General features: G+C 43.1%; 1 protein-coding gene across 5 annotated transcripts in view; it reads left to right on the top strand.

The window, feature by feature from the left end:
* Positions 1-19,393, top strand: part of myo1b (myosin IB) — a 63,533-nt gene extending 44,140 nt beyond the window's left edge. Inside the window, exons 12-32 of one of the 5 annotated variants that reach the window (XM_078261545.1) lie at positions 32-118; positions 1,434-1,499; positions 3,934-4,038; positions 5,900-5,962; positions 6,427-6,627; positions 6,931-7,157; positions 7,605-7,805; positions 9,460-9,553; positions 10,765-10,914; positions 11,050-11,118; positions 11,854-11,940; positions 12,331-12,417; positions 13,448-13,534; positions 14,177-14,263; positions 15,883-15,957; positions 16,069-16,203; positions 16,937-17,043; positions 17,572-17,704; positions 18,155-18,307; positions 18,808-18,938; positions 19,053-19,393. In XM_078261545.1, the coding sequence (XP_078117671.1) occupies positions 32-118; positions 1,434-1,499; positions 3,934-4,038; positions 5,900-5,962; positions 6,427-6,627; positions 6,931-7,157; positions 7,605-7,805; positions 9,460-9,553; positions 10,765-10,914; positions 11,050-11,118; positions 11,854-11,940; positions 12,331-12,417; positions 13,448-13,534; positions 14,177-14,263; positions 15,883-15,957; positions 16,069-16,203; positions 16,937-17,043; positions 17,572-17,704; positions 18,155-18,307; positions 18,808-18,938; positions 19,053-19,185 (2,478 nt within the window). In that variant the 3' untranslated portion in view covers positions 19,186-19,393. The remainder of the gene's footprint in view (positions 1-31; positions 119-1,433; positions 1,500-3,933; positions 4,039-5,899; positions 5,963-6,426; positions 6,628-6,930; positions 7,158-7,604; positions 7,806-9,459; positions 9,554-10,764; positions 10,915-11,049; positions 11,119-11,853; positions 11,941-12,330; positions 12,418-13,447; positions 13,535-14,176; positions 14,264-15,882; positions 15,958-16,068; positions 16,204-16,936; positions 17,044-17,571; positions 17,705-18,154; positions 18,308-18,807; positions 18,939-19,052) is intronic. The other 4 variants (XM_078261546.1, XM_078261548.1, XM_078261547.1 and 1 more) reach the window with 4 other exon arrangements.

Genomic DNA, 19,393 nt, shown 5'->3' with positions numbered 1-19,393 from the left:
TTCACCACCAGTAATGTGTGTCTATTTACAGGCCTACTATGCCCGAGACGCCCTTGCCAAAAATCTCTACAGTCGTCTGTTTAGCTGGCTAGTTACCAGGATCAACGAAAGCATTAAAGTAAGTATAGAATATTTTTGTATGTATGTATAGTGGCACTCATAACTTGTTGAACCCATGCTAAAGTTGACTAAAAGAGGAATAAAAAAAATCATCTTTTGGAAATTGAACTTAATGCCTTAATTGGCACGTAAATATGAGCACATTACCCCCGCTTTAGCTTCACTCCGCTGGCTGCCCGTATATTTTAGGATTCATTTTAAAATGAATTTACTTGTGTTTAAATCCTTAAATTGTCTGACTTGCTTCACCCCTACACTCCGACCCGCTCACTCAGGTCAGCTGAACAACTGCGCCTGAGTGTCCCTAAAACAATGCGGAAACTTAAAGGGGATCGTGCCTTCACTGTGGCAGCTCCAAAAATATGGAATGACCTACCTCTGCCTATTAGACAGGCTTCTTCGCTGTCTAATTTTAAATCTCTTCTTAAAACCCACCTTTTTTCCTTGGCATTTCCCAGCTGAGGCTGACATTTTTGTGCAAACATTTTTACTGTGATACTGTTTCATGTTTTTAAATGTTAGATGTTGTAAATGTTTTAAATGATTTCTACTTTGTCCTGTACAGCACCTTGTGCAACGTTGGTTGCTTTTTAAAGTGCTTTATAAATTTGATTGATTGATTGATTGATTGATTGATAATTTAAAAAAATGAGGAAAAATCCAACCTTTAAGGACACCAATTTTCTTTGTGAATGAATAATGTATCGTAAATAAATAAATGTTCTTCCTTAAAATACAGGGGCTGCATGGGCTACTTTCCATAAAATCATCTCTCAATGCAAATCAAACCAGCTATTAGGTTAACTGAAATAAAACCATGCCAATCTCTAGGTATGGTGAATGGTATGTGATGATGTGGGGCTATTTTAATTCCCAAGGCCAAGAGAACTTTATCAGGATCATAGTATCCTGGATCCATGAAATAACTGGCCTTTTAAAAATAATAATCTGCCTGTCTCTATGGGAATTTAACATAGGGGTGTACTTACTTATGCCCCCTGTATTTTAAGGAAAAACATTTATGATTTATTTCATTCACAAAGAAAATTGGTGTCCTTAAAGGTTGGATTTTTCCTAATTCTTTTAATTAAGGCATTCATTTCTAAAAGATGATTTTTTTTTATTCCTCTTTTTAATCAACTTTAGCATGGGTTCATAAACTTATGAGTGCCACTGTATGTATGTATTATGCTTTTCTTTCAGTTGATGTAATTGATTATTACATTTTTATTTAGCAATATTTTTTATGCTAAGTTAAACTACTACTACTACTACTTCATAGTGTATTTCTAATAATGTCTGTCTCCCTGCAGGCACAAACTAAAGCTCGCCACAAGGTCATGGGTGTGCTTGACATCTATGGCTTTGAGATTTTCGAGGTAAGACAAAAGGCAGATCAAAGCCGCTCTCCTTGTTCTAAGCCACAGAGACAGGATCTGACCACCCAAACTATTTTATTCCATTTAAAATGATTCAGCCCCAGGCTGCTTGCATGTGTGGTTTGGTACCTGTGAGAGGCTTATCAACAGGAAGTCAGGGCTGGTAAAACCACGTTCAGATCCGATTAGTTCAGCTTTATTGCTCCCAGGGGTGAAATAGTTTTTCTTTTTGGATTTTGTGGCAGGGGAATTCAGCATCAAAGTCAGCATTTCACCGTAGACAAATGGCAACGTAAAGAATTGCTCAAAACACCAAAGGAAACGCACAACACATCATACACATGTTACACTGACTGGCAAAGACATGACACAGTAAACAGTATGTCTTTGATACCTCAGCTACATTGCACAGTACAGCAATAGGTATGGGCTGTATGTTCCATTATGTTAATTACATACTGTAGGGACCGGCCATTTGGGCATCAAGGTGCATGCAAGTATGTGCATGCAAACACATGCATGGCAGAATTTGAGTACACAGCATAGCCTAAATGAGAGATTAAAAAAAAAAAACTGTCCTCGTCCTGTTGCTTGATGCCTTCAGTCCCCTTCCCCGCAATATGTTCATGTCTTTATTTTATATCCCTGCTTGTTCACCGCATTCACTATCAAGTCCTTCCTCTCCTCTCACTGTTGTGTTGTGTCTGGGTCACCAGGATGGAGTAAGTAACACCTGCACCGGCCTGTGTGCTGTGCCAGTGTGCATGCTGCGATCTGAACTCTAAACCACTTAATTCAGCTCCTCCATTAAAGACAATTTCAGGGCTCCTGGTGTGCAGCATACAGCCACGCGGCTGAAACGATGCAAAGGAAACCTTTGCAACGATTTAGCAAAAACAAATAACAGCAATGCCATTAAGGGCCAGTCCTCCCTGTAAGTATGGCAAGCCACTGTACTTCCCCTCCCCCTGGATATGTTGTTGATTAAAACGTGTAACACATAATACTAAATTCAAGGACTTTCCCCTACCTTGGGGCAACACCTGAGAAATGGGACCATTAACTTCAAACATAGTTTTAAGATGGTGGCTTCCTCAATCTTAACAGCTCAGTTGCAGCTGAAATATTTTAGGGTTACCACACATGTCTGTCATATTTCAGGCTGCTGTCTGCTGCCACTCGGGTATAGACAAGCTATGGTGTGTGTGTGTTTGTGTTTGTGTGTGTGTTTTGACTAGGAGTGAAGACAACCTTTTGGTTTCTCGGTAAAAGGAAATGAAGCCTTAACATTAATAACTGATCTCCTTGAGGCTATGTGTTCTGTTTCCTGGTCACTGAGAAACCTTGCTGTGTCCTTCACTCTGAGCTCTTAGACTAAACACGCTGCTCTCTAACCACTGTTGTGTCCTTTCTTAGAAAATGAATGTTAACCTAACCTGGCACACAATAGGGCCATCCGCCAATAAGCGTGACTCACCACTCAATGGTCATAATTGACAACCGTAATAATTGAGAAATGCGGGGAGTAAAAATGTCCGTGGCTCTTAAATCGTTAACAGTCCGTCAATGTTTAACGAAGTTTGTGACAACTTACAGAAACTTGTTCTGATAAGGGTGTATTATCATGGCTTGCATCGGCAAAATGTACTGGTATCAGTTGTTCACTGTCCAGATTGATTATGCTTTTGTCCAGGGATGGTTGTTAAAGTGACGAGGTAGAAGGAGTAGGCTGCAGGTCATAGTTTGTTCAGGCTGATTATTGCTGGTATTATATCAGATGTACTGCTTTTTGAAATGTGGAGTCTCCCTCCACAGTAAAAAAGAAAAGAAAAAAGATGTTGCAGGCAGTTGAGATGAAGGGAGGTTTTTCTCTTAACTGGATGTAACTTCAGACACTTTGCTAGACTAATGCATGGCCAAGTGAGTTTGCCCGTTTTTGGAAATGTGATTGCATCATTGTGGATGTAGTCCTCAGATCAAATTCACAAAATCTTGCCTTCATACTAAATCTAAATTCCAGGAACCTTCTCTCAAGAAAAATGTGTCTAAACATACTGTAAGCCCATCAGTTTGCGTTGGTACGGCCGTCCTCTTTAATAAAAACACTGCAGGAAATTGATGGAAACAGCAAAACTGGGCAAAGTAGTGGCCGTGCTTATGAATGTTTGCAGGGAAGAAAGAATGCAGTCGGAGCTTTGGGAAATGGAAAAAATAAAGCAGGAGTAGTGGTTTGTGAAGAACAGCCGAAACGACAAGAACCGAGCTCCGAAATTTTCTATAAGTTCTGTAAATTGAACAGATTTAACAGATATGGAAAAGTTCTGCTTTCTCTTAGTAAAAAAACAAAGCCTCGATTTAACAGGCGCCATCATAATTGCACATGCTGACAATGGCTGGAACTAACAGTTTTTTCCTCCCGCTGCTGCTGCCACAGGACAACAGCTTTGAGCAGTTCATCATCAACTACTGCAACGAGAAGCTGCAGCAGATCTTCATCGAGCTGACCCTGCGTGAGGAGCAGGAGGAGTACGTCAGAGAGGTAAGCTTGTATACTCAGCGTTCACACACGCAACACACACACATTCCATGTACTCCTGAGTGGACTGGTAGTGGACAATTAGATAAATTACCCATGGAGCCTATCCTGTAGCCCTGGAAACACTCTTTTACCTGCAACTGTACATCTACATCATTCAACACGTCAGCACTCAATTTGTTGTGTCGACAGTCCCTCATTGCAGCGCCCCTGCAACGTGATCCCAACCCGGTCCTGTCACTCATCTGTTTAACCTCGAAAATTCATTCGAGAAAAGCATTCTTGCCCTTCTATCCCGTTCTCTGTCGTCCATCACACTCTTGGGTTTATTCTCTCCCCGTTTCCCCTCTGTGGAGTCCCGGGGACGGAAGTGATCCCTCACTCCAGCGAGAGTAAACACTCCCCGTCGTGGGCCTTTTTACGCTCTGTTTGTTTTCAGAGCCCTATGTGTATATATGCTAAGTGCTGCAGTGGTGACCCCCACACCCCTTCCCCACTAACACACCACCACCAATGATATTCCACTCCTGGCCTCAATCCAGTATACTGCATGGGAAAATACCACAGCGCTGGAGGAAGGATGAAGGAGGGAGGACCACCAATCAGATTTGACCACTCACCCGTCAGTCTAAGCCACACCTATTTTTGCCTCTTCCCCCACCCCCCCACCCCACCCCTACTGTCCCTTGAAATATCTGTCACATTGCTTACATCAACCTTAGCTACATTCCCAACCCCATTAGCAGCTTTGAATGAGATGTCGCCGCGGTGGGTTTTTCAAGGGAAATGGCCTTTTTTTAGAGTAAGATGGAGAATGTTTTCCCTTAACACTCCAGAAAGCCTCTTCACTCTGTCCTAACTCAGATGATGGGACGAGCCAGAACAGTAGAGAAGGCCTAGTGAACATAACAATCCAGCAAGGACAAATATGGCTATGAAGATGGATGTAGCAACATTTGAACTGATTTAATAATAAAAACAGCACTGAAGTTTGTGATGAAAGAATGCTTAAATAAGGAATGATAACTGTAACTGTAACTATAATGGGGCCTCGCCAACTTAGTATTGCCAGGACATTTGTTCTCATTAGGCCCAACTTCCCCATGTAAATGCTAAGTGCTAGTGATATAAATGTGTCTAGACTGAGTATAACTTCAGTTTATAACGATGTAAAACGTATGAGGTTTGAGATTAGAGCTAGAGACACATTAAAGAATCATACATTATACTGTGGACAAAACCGTGTTGTTTTTTTTCTCCTACCCTTCACTATTGGAAATGAAAATTAGCTGCTGCTGAACAACTCTGGTTGTGACTGCCATCCATTGTGGCTACTAGGCATCAGCTAGCTATGTTTAGCGTCGCACTTTCACAAATGATCGTGGTTTGATAAAATTGGAAGGCAGGCACACTGTGTCTTTGTGTGCTTGGTTGTTGCTGCATCCAGTACCGTCAGTTCTGTCTGATTAACTTTGCTGCATCTCAGAATCCGAGTCAGATGGGGTTTTATTGCCAAGTGAGTAGCACTTAAGAGGAATTTGCCTTGGCTGTTGGTGCATACAGAAACCTATTAAACATTAATATGAAATAAACAAACCACAAATACAGAAACAAATAGCACATCTCCAGATCTCTACAGTGAAAAGTTAAGTACTTGTTGAGGGCTGTTGGACTCTGAGAGCAGCAGTGATTAGGTGACTGCCCTTTAGCTACTTGACTAGGGGCTCAGTGTTGTGTCAAAATACAGGCAGGTTCATGAACCTCTCAATTCTTGAGAGCGTTGCTGGTGTGGAAAATATGTCTTGTTAGCTCAAGATAGAAAAAAACCCATTGTCCCCTTTGACCATAATTTCTTTTGTTACAGGGCATCGAGTGGACCAACATTGAATATTTCAACAACGCTATTATCTGCGACCTCATTGAGAATGTAAGTCCCCCAGTTATCAGAGACCACACAAACCAGTGAAGCATGAAGCCACATTCACATGCAACTGCTCTTGTAGCACTTTTCACGAGCGTTTTTGCACACAGCGAAAAAACAATGCCTAGAGACCAGTAACAAGGAATAATGGCTAACACTTTACTTGAAGGTATCTACATAAGAGTGCCATGACGCTGTCATGAACACATGAGACTGTCATAACACAGTCACGACACATGAACCCTAACTCTAACCCTAACTTGTCATGACAAAAACCGAATGACACTTACTAAAAGAAGTGTTATGTCATAAACGTTTATGACTTGTTTATAACGTTTATGACACATTCGTGACTGTCATGTCACTCTTATGTAGATACCCTCAAGTAAAGTGTAACCGAATAATATTCAGTGTGACGCACAAGTATTGAACACAACCCGTTTGATGTCTACCCACCTTGCTTCGTGCAGCACCAAAATGGCATCTTGGCCATGCTGGACGAGGAGTGCCTGAGGCCAGGCACCGTCACAGACGAGACCTTCCTGGACAAACTGAACACCATCTGCGCTGAACACCAGCACTTTGAGAGCCGCCTCAGCAAGAACTCAAAGTTCCTCACCGACCACAGCCTGCCACACAATTGCTTCCGCATCCAGCACTACGCCGGCAAGGTACTGGGCATTGGTCTATGTACACAACAACAAGGAATAAGTAGTAGCGGAGCGCTGTAAAGGGAATGCAAAGAAACACTGACCAGATATAGATTGTACTGTGAAACTGTGAATTTATGCATCTGGTCAGACAATTAAATTCTTGTTCTGCACTCGGTAATATTAATTGAAATAAACTGAAACTGAAATAAACTAGCAAGATGAGTTTTTGTTCAGGTGTGCGTCTTTGCATGATGAGAAGAAAACATTGTAACAAGTGTAATTATAGTTTTTTTTTTCGTCTTTTTTTTCCCCCCCATCAAGGTGCTGTACCGTGCCGAGGGCTTTGTAGACAAGAACAATGACCTGTTGTACCGGGACCTGTCGCAGGCCATGTACAAGGCCAACCACAGCCTCATCAAACAGCTGTTCCCTGAGGGCAACCCCGCCAAAGTCAACCTGAAGAGACCACCGACTGCTGGGTTCCAGTTCAGAGCGTCAGTGGGGACGCTGATGAAGAACCTGCAGACCAAGAACCCAAACTACATCCGGTAAAGTCCTGTCATTCACACGGAGACTATATCAGTTTAGTCGTGTGTGTGTGTGTGTGTGTGTGTCTTAAATGAAATATCCACCCAACCCATAGTCATTCTAAAAATTGTTAGCAATGTCAGTATGGTATCATTACAATACTGTGACCTAATAATAAATGTCAACTATGTATCTCTAGATAGTGATGGCCAAATGAAGCTTTGCGAACCATTTTCTTTATTTTCTGAGCCCACTAGATGGCACTCTTGGTTTTAAGAGAAAGGCCTAAGGCATTGCAATTCAGTGTATTCTTAACCCTTTGTTGAACAGAGAGCGCCATCTAGTGGGCTCAGAAAATGGAGAAAATGCTTCACGAAGCTTCATTTAGCCATCACTATCTCTAGAATCCATTCAGGTAAATGTTCTTCCATGGACGAGCAGTGTATCAGACTCTCTTTGCTTCCCAGGTGCATCAAGCCCAATGACAAGAAGGCCTCCCACATCTTCACCGACTCTCTGGTCTGCCATCAGGTGCGCTACCTGGGCCTGATGGAGAACGTCCGTGTGAGGAGAGCGGGCTACGCCTTCCGCCAGGCCTACGAGCCGTGCCTGGAACGCTACAAAATGCTCTGCAAGCGGACCTGGCCCCATTGGAGAGGGCCTGCCAGGTAATTGTGGTGTTTATTCTGATGCAGTGACTAATTGTGGGGTAGAGGGGGATGGGGGGGGAGCAGAGAAAAGGGGGTTTGTCACTGGAAAGTTGCCAAAACAAATCCCTCCCTAGGTCTTTTGTGAGAAAATGTGAGAAACGCTTGTAGGTGTCTTTAACTAAGGCACTGAACCTGGGACTGCGCCCAGGGGAGTGACTGTGACCAGCACTAATAGACTGCAGTTGGAGTGGTCAGCTCCCAGGTGGGATTGTCAGGAGCTGTGTGAATGTGGAACAGGTTACTGGTGGAAAAGGGCTCAGATGGCTTTCCCTGGATAAATAAAGGTTCAAAAGGGCGGGGAAATAATCCGCTGAATGTGACAACAGTTTACCCAACACATACTGACATGTAGCTCTAAAGGTATAAATCTTCTTAAAGTGCTTATATTGTGCTTTTTGGCTTTTTCCCCTTTCCTTTATTGTGTTGTATATCTTTTTTGTGCACGTTATAGGTTTAAAAAGCCCAAAGTCCCCCCCCCCCAAAGGGACTTACCATCTCCAACAGAAAACACTGTTCACAAACTGCTCCAAACAGCTCTGTTGTAGCCCAGCCTTTACTTCCGTGACAAACGTGCGTCACTTTGTAACACACGTTATAATGCTCGCCTAGCTGCTAGCGTGGCACGCCCTCATACTCTGCTTCTGACTGGCTAGCAGTCCTTACCTTGGTACTGTGCATGTGCGACTCCCAACAAAAATGTGTGATGCCTCACTCTGTAGCTAAACCAGAGAGCTCAACACACAGGGTGAAAAGAGGAGCTGCAGTAATGTGTAGTACAACAAAAATATGGTGTTTTTTGAAAATTAAACCACATAAACCTATTCTGGTACAACCTCAAAATACAATTATGAACCTGAAAATTAGCATAATATGAGCACTTTAAATGATGTGTTTGCTAGTATCCAACTTAATTATTACATACAGTACACCCAAACACAGTTTCAGGTATTTACTCACTCCACATGAAACTCCTCTCAGAAACTATCCGCAGTCTTGTCGCATACTGGACCAGTTGTTTTCACTCCTCGTCTTCCCTGAACCACAGCATGTTGAGACATTTCAGCCTTATCTGTCTCTGTTCCATATCGGCCAGGCTTGCGTGATTCATCCTCTGTGCTGGTAAAAGCACTGATTCCTATCTGCTGTACCACACATTGGTATCTTGTTGTTCAGCCATCCCTCAGTGCTTTCTGTGGTTTCATTTATTTCCTCCCTCCACATGTTTCTCTGGATTTGTTTCGTTCTCCTTTTTAATCATTGGTTCTGTCTGTTTCTCAAACTCTACATCCTCAGTGCTGCTCTCTTCTGTTCTCTCTTGTGTCCAACATCTCTTCACTACTTCTACATGTTGGATGATCTACTAGGATGTTGTGTTTGTGGTGTCCTTTTTGTGTCTTAGGACGCTTTGCTGATCTCATGTTTGTTGATTTGATTTTATGTTGATTTTAGAATGGTTACATGTTTATGTTGTGAAGCAACAGATTGTAGCAAGTAATGTATTGTCAAAGACAAATTTCCCCTCTGGGACAATAAAGTGTATTCTATTCTATGGCCACTTGAAAAGTCAAGTATGCTTTGGATGGCCCATCTGACCCTTTCTGGCTTCCCACAGGGAAGGAGTGGAGGTGCTGATGGCCGACCTACCGGTCCCAGCAGAAGAGTTCTCCTACGGACGCTCCAAGATCTTCATCAGGAACCCAAGAACGGTAGAAAATAGATAAAAGCAGCCCTGCTTCCCTTTTTTAAATATGTTTTGTAGCCAGTTTTGACATCGGCTGTGTACTCCGGTAGATCAAGCTGTGTTTGAATGTCTATATCCAGTGTGCTGAGCTGCCCCTGTTTTCTCACAGTAAGATGTTTGGGAAGCAGGGTGGGCTGCTCTTGGAGCCCCCCACTTCAGCAATTAGCATGCAACCACCAGAAGGAAAAAAACCCCCAAAAAAACCCACATGGTTTCACTTAGCCACCCCATCTAACATGGGAAATGAGCGTCTTTACTCAGGCTCTTCAACTGCTGAAGCCTGCAGCGTTTGAATGGACTTTCTCCCCACCCAGTAAAAAGACCAACAAAGCTTGGAATAACATGATCTCATAGTTGGAGAATTTTTCTTCTTCTATAATTGCTTTTTTTTTTTTTTTTTATCTGATCAACTTATCTGCCTTGTATATCTGCTGCTGTGAAATCACTACATAGAGTCTAATTGAGTGGATTTGAATCCACCTTTCCAGACATTAGGATTGACCAAAATTAGTTCTGCACATTGGGACTCTACAGTTCTGCTGAGCCACTCCTCTTGTCGTGGTCCGGCTATTGTTTCCCTGTGCAATGTGTTTAGACGCCGCGCCAAATAAGATACAATGCAAAATTTATAAAATTGTCAAAATTCAGTAGATTGTATTTCTGTATAATTTTGCAGTGTTGCATTTTATTGGTTTTTGATCTAAAATGTTTAGAGCCTGTTTATAAAGTAATGACAGAGGTCTGACGCTGATTGCTGTCACCGTTTGGAGAGATCTGGAGCAAGACGTGGTGTTGACCACGTAACTATAGACCCAAGGTGGGCGGCCTGCAGATGAACACATTGCATTGCGTGGCAGCATGAAAATAAAATGTTGTACCACCTGCAGATAGACTGGACCTTGTACTTGTACCTTGTACTTGATATCGCTGAATCGGTATTTGCTGAGATTAAAAAAAAAAAACATTTCCATTGATCTCATAGAGGGAGAAGTTTCATTTTCACCTCTTCTTCCTTTTTATGACTTTGCTTTCCCTATGACCTTATTGCAGGGATTAAAAAGACACTGTACTTGCCAAAAGATGTGATACACCTGCCAACTTTAACAGACAGGACTCTGTAAGTTAGGGTGTTTTCCTGCTGCCTCATGCATGTTACCTTCCTACTCTTCCCCGCAGCTCTTCTTCCTGGAGGAGAGGAGGAGGCAATGCCTGCAAGACCTGGCCACACTCATTCAGAAGATCTACCGGGGCTGGAAGTGCCGCAGCCACTTCCTGCTGCTGAAAAAGAGTCAAATAGTGGTGGCGGCATGGTACCGGCGATATGCGGTGAGGCTCTTGATGGGGAAATGCAATGCTCACGATCAACACACAAAAGTAAACAAATTGACAGATGGCATTGATACCCGAATTTCATTCCCTATTGTCTTTTTTTTTTTTTTTCCTCCCTTTTCCATCTCACAGCAAGAAAAGAAATACCAGAAGATCAAGAGTGCCACCACGGTGGTGCAGTCCTACACCAGAGGATGGCAGGTGTGTGCACCTTCCTGGGAATTCCCTCTGTTCAGAATAAACATGTAGAGTGCAGAAATCATGACGGGAAACAATGTTTGCTTGTTTACTTATCCCCAACCGGCACCGGCAGATGTCCGCCCACCAAGAGCCCGGGTCTGTCCGAGGTTTCTGCCTAAAAGGAAGTTGTTCCTCGCCACTGTTGCACCAAATGCTTGCTCTTGGGGCGGAATTATTGTAAATGATGGGTCTTTATAAATTATAGAGTGCGGTCGAGATTAAAGGATGGATACCCGAACCGAGCCCGTCAGGACCCGACGGTACCCGACGGGCCGGGTTCGGACAGATATTTAGAAATGATGTTCGGGTTCGGGTCGGGCTCGGTCACATCAGCGCGATAAGGCATTGAACATTTTAAATTTAAAAAAGCTTATTATGTAGGTGCGCGCCTGTGTTAACGTGCGCTTGTTGCCCCGTGTGCGCTGATGCGCTCATCTGTTGACATTTCCGAATGCCTTCCTACAGTTGCTTAATCAAAGCGGGCTTTCCACACAAACAAACGTACGTGTCATTAGTATGAGCCGGGCTCATTATCATTAAATATCTTAATGCCTGTCGGACGCGGGCCGGGCTCAGACAGAAAAATGCGGCCCGATCCACACTCTAGTCTAGGCCTACTCTATCTGTAAATCTGTAAATGTTTTGATACTGTAAATAAAATTGAATTGAAGTTTTGAATTGTTATGTTCCCACCAGGCCCGCAAACTCCTGAGAGAGCTGAAGTATCAGAAGAGGTGTGAAGAGGCAGTGACCACCATCTCGGCCTTCTGGCACGGCACCCAGGTACTGAGAGTGAGCTTTTTACCTCAGCACAGCATCAGCCTGACTTTGATACAGGCTTTTATATTCATGTTGGGGGGCTGCTCTTGAAGTCTTAACAGTATAACACTTGGTTTTTTTTTTTGGTTTTTTTTTTTAAATCTTATGCAGTGTTGCTGCCAAATTGCCCAACAGTTTTACAACACATTCTGTTCTTTAACAAAGCTATCCTTGATGTCATTGCTGCCGTTTCCCTTTTGATCCTGCTTCTCATTTTCTTTTATTTATTTTTTTGCTGATCACACAACTGCCACTTCTCTTTTTCTCGCCCCCTCCCTCCCCTCTTCTTGATTCTTTTTCCTTCTCACTCGTCTCAACACCTGCCTTTACCTAACGCCCACCACGTCCCACCAGGCTCGGATGGAGCTGAGGCGTCTAAAACAAGAAGCGCGGAATAAACACGCTGTGACAGTAATTTGGGCATACTGGCAGGGAACCAAGGTATTTCCACCCAGCCGGAGTGTGTCTCTGTCCCAGCTGTCTTGTCATCCCTGTTCACCATGTCCCGTCCCATCCCATTCCCAGTATGAAAGCAGCCTCATAGAGTAGCAGCCCCTCTGAATGAACCTCGATCCCTGCCCTTCCGTTACCCACTGGCCTGACTGATGTGCCTCACTGTTGTTCGTCCTGTTTTCTGTTTTGTCGCTCTTCCACATAGGATTGTCTTATGTTTTGATTGTTGAAAAAAAAACTAGATTTCTACACATGCAACCCGCTTTACCGTATCTCAAACATGGCTCACATGTTTTAGATCTGTGTGTCTTCCATTTGGTTTCTGTCCAATGTGGTGTTTTTTAAATGTGTCCGTCCTCTTCTGTAATCTAATTAGTTCAACCATGCAGTGCCCACCACACAGATGATTTTTTGTTTTTCTGTGTTATTTACTCTGGCTCATGCTGAGGTGGCTCTTTCTAATATACTGATATGCTGACAGCAAAATACATAAGCATGGAATTATCTCACTATAGCACATATGTTGCCACTTAGTACTTAGACGTAGTCTGCAAGTATAACATCTTATCAGCATTTACTCAACCAGCGTTATCATTTGACATACCCCTGGTTGTTAATAATCAAGATTTTATTTCAAGGTCTCGCAGCCTGCTGATGACTGAATTCTGACTCATAGATGCTGTTAAAGGTTATTCTGTGTTGTATGCAAACTTTGTTCTTAGCAAACATAATAAAGGCTTCTTTTTGGTCCACCTCTTTTATGAAGCTCTAGATAATGTAATGATAATTCCGACTCTCTTTCCTCTTAAGCATGGGGTTTGCAGAGTCCCAAAACGCGAGCACCACTGAAAGTCGCTGGCATGTTGATGTTAACCACCCCGTTGTCCCATATCTTGACATCCTTTGTTGTCTTTCGTCAATGCCTTTCCACACCTCCTCAGTACCTCTCTTGGGACCATTAAGTTTTGAATGTCACTGAAATTAACCACCCCCCGCAACTGCCACCGCTTTTCATCAGGCCCGGAGAGAGCTGCGTCAGCTGAAGGAGGAGGCGAGGAATAGACATGCCGTATCGGTCATTTGGGCCGGCTGGCAGGGCACCAAGGTATTTGGGAAGCCTATTGACTTGACTTGCCGTGACTTGCCGCCTCCATCGAACCCCTCCACCCATCCCCCTCGGAAAAAAACCTCAACATACCCATCATTCTGCTAAACCCAATCTAAACATGTCATGTGTGATGTAAGGCAGTTTAGCCTCCACCCTCTCGAACATGATCAGGTCATGTTTTGAGTGTGTTTTCAGCTTCTTCCTCCAAGGCCCATGCCTCACCAGTGCATGCTGCCTGCCCTCTGCATGACTAATTCCTTTCTCGTGTAGTTAATGCATGTTTACTCTTTGCATCGCAGCACTGTTTGTCTTTTTTTTTTTTTTAGATGGAACTGTTTGGATCCTTTGAGGTGACCTCTGCTGCCTGAGTTGTGACTTTTGCTCTCCGCCTGTTGCTCTCAAAGTTCCACTAAAAGTCTGTTTCCGTTCCAGAAGTTCCCCTGATAAATGTGTGCCATATTTGTTTCTGGAGTCTGGAGCAGTGGAGCTGTACTTTTTTGTGTGTGTGTGTGTGTGTGTGTGTGTGTGTGAGAGTGAGTGAGTGAGACTTCAGGCAAAACAGTGTCTCCCTCTTCTTCCTCTCATCTTCTCTCGCTTCATTTGTTCCCGCTCTCCGTCTCTTCCCATCCCCCTGAACAGGCTCGCAGGGAGCTGAGGACACTGAAGGAAGAGGCCAGGCGTAAGCATGCTGTCGCTGTGATTTGGGCCTACTGGCAGGGACTTAAGGTACCTACCAGCCCCACAGCGCAGCCATCACCAACGTCTGCCACCTAACCATCACCCCTGACCCTCTTCATCCTCGTCAACCATCTGCTATATGCATACTTGTACAGGAAGCCAGTGTCTGCCTAGTTCTGTGCTCACACTTTACCCATGATGGTATTGCTTTAGACTGTGCTTTTGACGCAAAGACCAAGGTTAAGCACATTGGAACATGCGTGGTTACACGTGATTATTGGCTGATAAAGAACATCAAATCATCTTTTGTTGCAATACCCACAATCAAAACAGTGAAACATTTGGTTTTATGCATAGTCAACTAAAATGACAAAAAAATTCCAATATACGCTAAACCACCACAACATATAACAGTTTTTCCTCCAATATGGAAATCCCATTTCCCGTTGCAGTGCAGTCTTGTGGGACTTGCAGTCCCCCTGCATCACCTGTGTGGCCCAGAGAAATGTATTGAACACAATGATGTCACCTCATCTTAAAGGTGTAGTCCACCTAAATCAAAAGAAAACAAACCTTTCCAGTTTACCCCAGCAGTTTCTAGCCATGCAGATTGTTTGTGATTATTTGCAGAGGTTTTGAGACTTCTGCCACCACTCCATTGCAATGGAGGTGGATGGAGTTTTGTTTGAGGCCCTCAAAGCTTTGAAAAGTTACATTTGCAACAATGAAACCAAGCGCTGGTTACTCAAAATAATCAACACCCCCTCACATCAACAGTTTTCATTCAATTTCTTTAGTAGGAAATGGTACGCAAAGATGTAACAAAGGTACTTTTTAAGGATAGATAGACAGACAGACAGACAGATCGATCCCAAAAAAATGGGAAATAACGGTGTTGCAGCAGCAAAATATCAGGCACACATACAGAGTAAACATTAATATTAAATAATAGGAAACAATATACATGAAATAACAACATTGTTAACCTCCTCCCCTAAATCCAGAATTTTAGATACATTCGAGATAATTATTATTCATATTGTCTTTGTTTTTTAATGCTGAAGATTTAAACCAACAGAGCTGGACTGACATGGCCAGAGTCTGTCTCTCTTTCTGATCTGTTCTTTTCTAAACATCCCCCTCTGTCTGCTTCCTCTGCATCTGTGCAACTAACCCGATATAAAGCAGCACCACGTTGTGTATCCAACAGTATTTGTTTCACTTTGTGTGTGTGTGTGTGTGTGTCCTAGTTTCTGGTGCTTATCTGTTACGTGTCCCTGGTTTTACCAGAACAACTGTCATCACACTGGCCATTTGTTGCAGTGTTAATCTTTGTGTTAATTGACCACCCTGCACCGAACAATGCACCTGTCAACAACTCAATTTGTGCAATTAAGGTCAGCGTGAAGGCCATTTGTCATAACATCATTCACTTCTCAGAAATTAATTGTCATTGTTGTAATTTCAATGAATTCCAGCAGCTTGGAGTTGACTTTGTTCCAGGTGTTCATTGTTTGTGACTAACCCTTTGCTGCTGTTCTAGTGTGCCGTTTGTCTATACTGCCATCCTGCTATCAGTGTACTCCTTTTTCCTAGTTCACATCTGACTAATGGCTGGCAAACGGTGATTGACAGTTTGTTTATGCTTTCCTTTAATGCTGTAAAAGGTCCGCAGAGAGTACAGAAAGTTCTTCAGGGCAAATGCAGGGAAGAAGATCTATGACTTCACCATCCAGAGAATTGTAAGTAAATAAATGAGTTAAAAACTGTTAGAATTGTGCTCCTGAGTTTTTCTTATTTTTTAATATATTTGCTAGAATGTCATTAACTTGCATTTATGTCCGTCTCTCCAGATGCAAAAATACTTCCTGGGCCTGAAGAGCAACATGCCCTCCGTGTCACCCATAGACAAGAGCTGGCCTGCCAATCCTTACCGCTTCCTGGATGGAGTCCACACAGAGCTGCGGAGAATCTTCCATCTCTGGAGGGTCGGTCACAAATAACCAGAGCCCCTCTCCTCTGTCTGTCCCATTCACCCACATTCAATGATTTGAATATTGTCTAACACACACCTGGTAGATGGGCCCTATGGTCATTGACTTTAGTCAAGCATTTAACTCAGTGTAAAATAAAATCCTTATATCGGAGCCACAGGTGTTTGTGATTTGACCCTTTTTGGATTGGCTGTTACAGCCTGAGGCCACAATCCTGTCAGTTATTGATCGAATGTATACATAGTAGAGCTGCAAAGATTAATCGATTAATTGATTAGTTGTCAACTTTTAAATTAATCGCCAACTATTTTGATAGTCGGTTTGAGTAATTTTTTAAGACAAAAGTAAAAATTCTTTGATTCCAGCTTCTTAAAAATTTTCTGTGACAGTAAACTGAATATCTGAGTTGTGGACAACACAAGACATTTGAGGACGTCATCTTGGGCTCTTGGGGAAACGCAGATCCACATTTTTCACCATTTTCTGACATTTTATAGACCAAACAACTAATCGATTAATCGAGGAAATGATGAACAGAATGATCGACTATGAAAACAGTCGTTAGTTGCAGCTCTAATACATAGAATGAACATTAGCAACGCATCACAAGATCCACAGAACACACTCCCGGAAAATAGAAACCATTGGCAATGGAAAATATTTAAAATAAATAATACAAGATCCCATATTTGAACTGCGGTTGCTATGTGTGCGCTTCTGTGTTCAGTGCAAGAAATACAGGAGCCAATTCACAGAGGAGAAGAAGGCGGTGTATGAGGAGAAGCTGGAGGCCAGTGAGATCTTCAAGGATAAGAAGGCTCTCTACCCGAGCAGGTACCTGAGATTCACCGGGACAGAGTGCTCTTTGTGTCACGGTATAGTAGGGGTGTGAATCGTCACCGGTCTCACGAGTCCATTACGATTAACCTGTCTACAATTCGATGTCCCGATGCGTCACCTCCTCAATATTATTATATTTTGCTACACATGGTTTTCATCAACAAATTCAAGCAGTTAGATAAAGAAGAAATCCCGTTTTTATTGCACCTGCTCTTAAAAAAAGACACTTCCCGAATGTAGCGGAGCCTGAACACAGCAGACAACAGACACAAGGCAAACCCCCCCCAAAAAAAGCAACATCAGTAGGCAATAATCGATTATGGTCTGTCACTGCATCGATGCAGAATGATCCACGTCCGCATCGCGGTGCATGGATGCAGTGATTCATTTTAACACCCCTACTGTATATAAAAAGGAATGTCTCGATAAATGAGAAGATTAGCAAAATCTCTCAATTTCACAGTAAACGAAAAGCATCTGACCCCTCATGTGGCATAAAAAATGTGAATGCATTTGTCGCAGCGTGAGTCAGCCCTTCAAAGGAGACTACCTGGAGATCAGCAAGAACCCCAAATATCAGAAACTCCACAGCGCCGTGGATGAGAAGGTTCTGCTGGCTGATGTGGTCAACAAGATCAACAGGGCCAATGGCAAGGTAAGAAAGATCAATCGCACTACATTTTAGTTACATTTCCAGCTCCTATACGAAGCTAAATGGATGTAAAGGTAAAAAAAAATACAAACTGCGATTACATCGGGACCCTGCTGTTTAGCTCACAGCACACAGGCCTTGTGGAGCACAAAACTATTAAGTTGTTTTGATGGGTGTTTCACCCATGCTGCACTCTCTGCAGCAATCACATGTTTTTAGACATCTTAACAACTGGCTTTATTTTTATTATTATTATATATTTTTTTTTTGCTCCAGCAGATAGCAGACATGTCGGGACACACGCATTATGTTTTTACTCCTAACCCTGTCCCAGTTTCAAGATCAGATTGGCACTTTAAAAGAAATGTACCTAAAAAGACATTTTGGTCCACGCAATTGCTTTTGCCCTAGCACAATGTTAACGTGACAGACATTTTCTGCTCCGGTTCGCAGGGTACCACTCGAATCTTCCTGCTGACTAAGAAGAGCGTGGTCCTGGCCGACCAGAAGACGGGCCAGGTGAAGGCCAGCGTTCCCCTGTCAGACCTCGCCAGTGTGTCGGTCAGCACGCAGAGCGACGGCTTCTTTGCTCTCCGACTCAAAGAGGTGACCTGTTGTGAGAAGAGAGTTGTTGTGATGTGTGGTTTAGTTCAGGTATGATCATTATTGATCTCTCTCAGCAAGAATGCAAGTAAGACGATTTCCCAAAATGTCGAACTATCCCTTTAAGACCTGCTGAGACACTAAAGTGGTTAAACGGCAGTCAGTTGTGCACTTGTGGTGTTCGGTTTAAATGCTAGTGGGAGACTGATTTTAAAGTAATTATTCAAAACTTTCTTTCAAAGTTTTTTTTTTTTTTTTTTTTTAAATCCAATATCGATGAGAAACGCAACTAATAGACATTTTACAAGTTGTTTTTCATTTTAACCAACTGACAAAAAAAACCCTGCAGTCATACAGCTTATACCCACGAAGAAAGTAATAGAAGAATTACGACTAAAAAGAATAATTGTTCAAATCAACACTCGCATCAAAGTATATGATTACAGGGGACTGAACTTTTTGAGTTTTTCTGAAGCAAATGTCATCGTGTCATTTTGCTTCAGGGGTCGGCCTCAGCCGTGAAAGGAGACTTCTTACTCAGCAGCGAACATCTGATCGAGATCATCACCAAACTGCACCGCACCGGGGCCACGGCTGCAGACAGCGAGCAGCTCAACATCGACATCTCAGACGAGTAAGAGAGCACGCAGGGTTAAATCCGCTCATTCTGGTCAAAGGATGTGATCCGCCTTCCGCCCGGATGATGATGATGATGTTTAATGACATGGCTAATGTTTCTGTGTGGCAGGTTTCTTCTGCAGTTCAAGCACGACAAAGTATGCGTGAAATTCATCCCGGGAGCCCCCAAGAACGGCAACAGCGTGTCGTGCAAGCGCAAGAACAACCGCTTGCTGGAGGTGTCGGTGCCCACAACAGCATAGTGCAGCTCCCCGGCCAGATTGGGGGACGATTAAACACCGAAACCACCACCCACTCCGAATCCTCTGGTCTCAAGAACCATCACCGGTGCCCACCCTGAGCCCAGAAACAGTGCAGTTATTCAGCTTGTTGTGTTGTTGTTGTTTTTTCCTTCAGTCTCTTCCTATCAGATTTACTATTGCACCACTATAGCTGTAACCATGTGCTACC

The sequence above is a fragment of the Sander vitreus genome, chromosome 11, assembly GCF_031162955.1.
Source record: "Sander vitreus isolate 19-12246 chromosome 11, sanVit1, whole genome shotgun sequence".
NCBI classification, from domain to species: Eukaryota; Metazoa; Chordata; class Actinopteri; order Perciformes; family Percidae; genus Sander; species Sander vitreus.
The sequence above is the reverse complement of the archived record's forward strand: the minus strand, read 5'-3'. Positions and strand labels throughout refer to the sequence as shown.